General features: G+C 57.5%; 1 protein-coding gene across 1 annotated transcript; it reads right to left on the minus strand.

Annotated features, from left to right (window-relative positions):
* Positions 1–1,740: 1,740 nt before the first annotated feature.
* Positions 1,741–5,213, minus strand: RPP25 (ribonuclease P and MRP subunit p25). The gene has a single exon (XM_026478540.4). The coding sequence runs from the start codon at positions 5,040–5,042 to the stop codon at positions 4,401–4,403; it is 642 nt and encodes a 213-aa protein (XP_026334325.3). The 5' UTR covers positions 5,043–5,213; the 3' UTR covers positions 1,741–4,400.
* Between the last annotated feature and the right edge of the window lie 787 nt (positions 5,214–6,000).

A 6,000-nucleotide genomic window follows, 5' to 3' on the forward strand; every position in this document is an offset into this window, starting at 1 on the left:
CCGTCCCTGACAGTTAAGGACTTTGATGTGGCATCAGAATAGTTCATAAATCTGGCTCAACCAGACTTTATTCATTCAGTCAACAGCTCTGTGGGATTCCTATGTTTCAAGAGCTGGGTGGGGAGCAAGGCAGGCAGGATCCAATCATGGCTTCTGGTTTTTGGGATGACTGACAACCAGAGGATCACACTAATGAGGGCACAATTACAAACGTAGATTTGTGCTCTAAGAAGAAACGTGGTGTCACCAGGGAGACCCTCCTGTGGTTGTATTTTCTCTGTTCTTTCTTCCATTCCTCCCTTCCCCTCCCTCCCTCCCTTGCTTTTATCAATTGCCCTCCTCTTGGGAGACCTAGAGGTATTGCAACATCTCAGTGAAATAGAGGGGACTAGAGCATCCCTAGCAATGTGTGCACAGCAACAGCCCAAAGTGCAGGATTAATGGGGTAGAGGTTGGGAGATGGAGGGGTGGAGAGGTTCCTGTTAAGGGATAAGGGTGGGAGACAGTCTTACCCAGGTTTTTCCCCTACTGTGCAGTGAACATGCCCTGGCCAATTCATGGCCAATGAACAACAGCTCCTAAAGCTTTTACCAATTTGAGGCTGTGGACCTCCTCCCCTCTAAAGGCTTTACTGTTTGGCCCTTACATAGCATGTCCCCTGGGATGCCAAGAAGGCAGGCCAAGCCCTGGCCAGGTAGGGTTAATGCCACAAGAAGAAGCCCCACTCTGATCTGGCTATAATGGCAGTGAAATCCTACCTAGCCTGGGTAGCTCTCAAATCTGTCTCCATCTCCCTCCCTAGTACCACGCTCCCATAGTCCCATGGATGAAGGATAGTTGGAAGGCAGGCAGGCAGGGACAAGGGGCCCCCACCCTAAGAGGAAACCACCCTTGAAAAGATCTTACACCACCCTGGAAGGAGCCCTCCACCCTTTCCCATGTGATAGGTAGATGACAAAAACCTGATTGGATGACAGGTGCAGGGAGGGTTAATCATATGAAAACAGCCTGCTAACGAGCCCACGAAAACCCCTAGACTTAGAAACTCTGGTGGCAACACTCTCGGGTCCCCTTCCTCCTTGGGAGCTTTGTACTCTCTCTCAATAAACCTGCTGTGCTGCCCACCACTCTGCCCGATCTACCTCTTCATTCTTTCAAGCGATGTGACCAAGAACCATGGGCGCTGAAGGGAAAGAAATCCTGTAACCCCGTCTCTTACCTTCTTGTGTCCTCAGGGATGCAGTCAGTCCCCTTCCAATCCACCGCCCACCTACACAGGTATCAGAGGGATCCTTCCCAAATGCCAATCAGACTGGGGCACTCCCTGGCTCCCACTGGCCTCCCACTTACTTTGGGGAGCCTCCCAGTGACCTGGCTCCGACCTGGTACCCCAGCCCCGCCTGCCTGTTGCCAGGTACCCTTCAGATACTTGTAGCTGCTGCAACACCAGACATAGCATCACCTCTCTGTGCTCTGCCTGGAACTGCCTGTCCAGTCCTGTTCTGCTGGCTACCTCCTTCTGATCCACCTCCATCAGCAACCCCGGGTGCATTAAGCGCCCCTTCTCAGAGCTCCTACCTTCTCCCACTATCACTGCATTGTGTTGTAACTTACTTTCTTTCCACTAACTGGGACATCCTTGAACGGGAACAACGTGATTATACTGTGATCCCCTGCCCTGCCCCACCCTTGCCGCCCAGCCCCACCGTGTGCCTAGACTAGGATCCGGCACAACAACGAAGTCCCTTAAGGCCCTGCTGGAGATCCACTGCCCAACCGACCATGAGCTCCGGCCTTGGATTATATATACATTTACATTCCCAAATGGATTTTGGCACCTGACAATTTCACGGGTGTGAGCCTTCACTGCCACCCCTAGCCTGAAAGTGCCCTAAGACAGGGCCCAGAAAGCTCCTCCTGGATAGAGGTCACTATTGGAAAGATGGGGTCTCACAGAGCAACTTCCATTCCCTCCCATTCTGCCCGTAGTCAGTAAGTCATCTCTTAGGTGCTCCTATAGCCAACTCCCCCTTATTGCAGCACTTCTCAGGCTCCCACCTCAGTCTTGGGGTTAGGGGTGTATAGGGATATCGGTCACCTTCCTTTGGAGCCTGTTTCTGGGTCAGCAGAGCCAGAGGATCAGTAAGGCAGGGGTAGGGTGCTCATGGGTGCTGGGCTCCACTGGCACCACCAGCACCCATCAAAAGCCTGGGAACTGAACCTGCTGGGGGGGCACGAGGGTGCAGAAAGTAAAGTGTTTCATTACCTGCCTTCTGGCATGGGAGGCGGAAACTCAGCCCACCATTAAGGCAGGTTAATGCTCTGAAGATGGGGAAACAAGCTCCTCTCCTCCCCATACCGCAGGATGAATTTCTAGGCAGGAAAAGGGACTTAATCTGATCCCCACCATCAAGAAAAGAAAGCCTCTGCAGCCCCCCCTCCCTGACAAGCCTCTGCTTGCACTGTCCTGGTGACTGGGCAATCAGGACTTGAGATCCTTGTTTTGGAAAGTTGGCCCTTTTCCAGAACCAAGACCAGTCTTCTATAAGCATCTACCATGCAGGACCTCTTCCGAGTTTTATCATTACTGCAGATGCACAAGCCCAGGACCAGCCCAGGGCACCTTAGCTGTCAGGATAGTACATTTTTTCCAACCTTCTTGGATCACCCCTGTGAGTCGGACAAGCACACATAAACCCCTTGGCCCTTCGCAGGGACTCATCAAGAACAAGAAATTGGGGAGGGCAAACAGTGTCTGGATGACAGGGCTCACTGGGCCAAAGCTCCCCTATGGGTAGAGAACTCCCTAAAGAGCCCCTCCTGTCTGTCAGCTGCCGAAACTCACCTCTTGTCGCTGGAAGGATTTATTTCAGGGTTCTGCCAGCAAAGTGACTTACATTCTTCCCCATCTCCTTTCCAGAGGTGCTGTTGAGTTGCACGTGGTAGGGTGTGTTTCTAAGATCCTGGGGCTAGGTGCCCCCCCCCCCCCTTTACCCGCTAGAGTCCTTCCAGCACACAGCACTCCTCTCCCCACCCCCAGCCCCAGCTGACTTGGAGCTGGACAGAGAGGCTTATGAGGCTGTTATCTCTCAACAGACAGCTGTGCAGGGCTGGAGGCAGCAGCTTATCAGGGAGCCTGCAGTGATTCACAGCCCAAGTTCCAGCTTCTCTGCTGAATAGTAATTTCCAGCAGTGGATTTGTGCTCAGTCTCTCTCCTCCCCCTCTCCCAAGGGTGTGCTGTCCTTTCTGAGAGAGCGAGCAGTGAAGGGGAGATCCTATGGATGGTGATGAGGGGTTTTGTGCCAGCTTTCTGGATGCGGCTGTCAATTGGCAGGAGGCTGCAGGTTTAGGGAGCCCAGCGGGGTGTGTCTCCCTTGGCAGTGACCCCTAGGAGAGTTCATTGGCGCTTGTCTTCTTTCCTTTCCAGAAAAGCAATGTGCTCCTCCCTTTCCCTCAGTAGTAATGCACCAGGGGACAAAGGCCCCCTTCCGGCCACAAGACCCTGAGGCTAGAGCCAGACAGGGAAGGCTAGGAGAGGGAGAAGCCAGCGACTGGGCAATGTGCCTCTGGTTCCATTCTGAAGCTGTCCAGTCTCTGTGCTTGACCCTGAAGACTCAAAGGCCAAGGACTCCAGGCTGGAGAGGACTGAGTCACAAGGGGGCAGGCCAAAGCAGTTTCCACATAGGTTAAGTGCTAAGGAAGAAACCTGGGGGCACAGTCATTTTTGTGTTTGTTTTATTGGAAGCAGGACTCCAGCTCTGAGACTTGGGAGAAGGCAAAGAGAGTTCTGTCCGGGGTCTCTCCTTCTGGGCCAGGGGGGAAGGTGAATTGTTAAAAAAGCTAGAGCCCATGTTGGTGCCCCTGCACCTCGATCTCAGGATGCTCCTTAACATCGGGGTAAGGAAAACTAGAAAGGAAGCGGTCTCCCAGGGTGAGGGGCAGAACAGAACCCGGCCCCCCAACTCAGACTCCCTTGCCTTCAAGCAGTCCGTTTCTCACCCCTTGCCCTCATCCGCCAATGGTGAAGGTGATTCCAAGAGCTCTCCTCCGGTTAAGTACTCAGGTGGACACGGGATGCCTTTAACCCTTGGGGGTCCTGAGCAAGGCTCAAGAATCCCACTGCCCACCACTCCCTCCCTGAAGAAGATTCCAGTATGGCTCAAAAAAGCTGAAGGTGGAGTTCTGCGTCTTCAGGCAACACAAGTGGTGGAACGAAGCTTCCCTGGGGTCCAACGAAGCTTCCCTGTGGTCCCTCTCTTGTTGCCTTGGGGTCCATGCTGACCGTCTGAGGAGCTATGTCCAGAGCACCGAGGCATGAAAGGCTGGAGATGCGTCTTGTCAAGGTTGAGGCGCTGGGGGTGAGATCCAGCGCGTCTAGGTGGCCCAGATCCACGAGCTCTCAGGCCGTCCGGTCCTCTTCCGCAGCGCTTGGCTCAGGCTGTAACCGCTTCGCAGAGCCTTCTCCAGCCGCGGGTTCCCCTAGGCTCCTCTTGGACGTCGGTGCAGTTGGCTGGGACGAGGGTCCGGGATGGGAGTTCGGGGGCTGGTACCCGGGTTGGCAGGGATCCAATGCATCCTTGGAAAGTAGAATCGCGAGGCTGGGCACGTTCTTAAGTACACTGAGACTGGCGGCCGGCTCGCCAGGCTTCCGACCCGGTGTGGGCCCCGGCGGGAGGCTCTGCCACACCTCGCGCACGCTCCGGTAGCGCAGCCGCGTGACCTGATGCAGGCCCGCCAGGCGGCGCTTGAGGATCTCCACGCACGTGACGGTCTTGGTGGTGGCCCGACCGCAGCCGCTGAAAACGATGGCGCGCGTGGCTGGCTGCGCCATGCTGGCGGTGGCGAAAGCCAGCAGGTTCCGGATCTTGCTGCCCTCTTTGACCCGCATGTGCACAGCGCCCGGCGCCAGGTCCGCGAAGGGGCTGGAGCCCGGGCCGCCCCCCTCGGCCCCACCCCCCACCGGCGCCTCCTCGGAGCGCACCTTACGGAAGTTCTCCATGCGCCGTCGTTGCCCGGACCGCGGGGACGCCGGCTTCGCCATGGGGCCGCCTCAGCCCTGCGGCTGCATGGCCGCCGGTCGCGCCTGGCCAGGGCCGGCAGGGGTAAGGGTGCGGGAGCGGCGTGGACGCTGGCGGGCGGGCTGGGACGGCGCGATCCTCGTCTCCGACTTCACTCCAGTGGGCGCTGCTCTGCTCCGCGCTCTCGGCGCCCGGTGCTCCGCGCCTTTAGCGGAGGCCCCGCCTGGGAGCATGGGAGCCCCCGCCCCTACTGCCAGGCTCCGCCCCTAACTCGGCTTGGCCCGCCCCCGTCCTAGCCTCTGTCGCTTCCCGGAACCAGTCCCGAGTCTAGCCACCCGGGCAAGGGAGCGGTGCGCACGGTGAGGTGTAATAGCAGCGTCAGGGGGTGACCTGCCGGGCGAAGTCCCCCTTTAATCGCCATCTGCCCTCCCTGAGCCAACCCTCATAAACGGGCGACCAAAAAAACCACAAAAAAACAAAAACCTGTGTTTGCGATGCAAAAGCCGCTCAAACCGGGTCCCCGAGCCCTTGCGCGTTCCAACGGAAGGCCCCCCTTGTCCCCTCTCAAGGAGGGTTTTCCGAGAGGCCTGCTGGAGCCTCTTTCCCCCACTCCTCAGGGGAGCCCTCCCACTCCGTCCCTCCCGCTCCCGAGCCGCTCTTCTCGCCTCAAGGACAGCATGTGCACGGTCAGCAGAGTGCGGAGGCGCGGGCTGCAGCTGCGCTCCGCGCTGCCCTCGGACGACTACGTCGCGGCGTGGTCCTCGCCGGGCGGCGGGAGACTGAGGTCTCAGCTCGCCGCACCTGACAGGAGCTGGAGGCTCCCGGACCCCCGTACGCTCCTGGACCGAGGGGTGAGGTTCTGGGCCAGGCTGTCCCTGAGGCGAATGGGAAGAGAACAAGGAGAGCCCTTCTTAAGGGAAGTTAAGCTCCCTCCACCCATGGAGCGTCCACTATGAGACCTGCATGCTTTAGGGTGAGCCA

The sequence above is a fragment of the Ursus arctos genome, unplaced genomic scaffold (genome assembly GCF_023065955.2).
Source record: "Ursus arctos isolate Adak ecotype North America unplaced genomic scaffold, UrsArc2.0 scaffold_28, whole genome shotgun sequence".
Taxonomy (NCBI): Eukaryota; Metazoa; Chordata; class Mammalia; order Carnivora; family Ursidae; genus Ursus; species Ursus arctos.

Excerpts from the sequence above, each read along its gene's own strand:
- RPP25 (XM_026478540.4), bottom strand. The coding sequence starts at position 5,042 with ATGGCGAAGCCGGCGTCCCCGCGGTCCGGGCAACGACGGCGCATGGAG.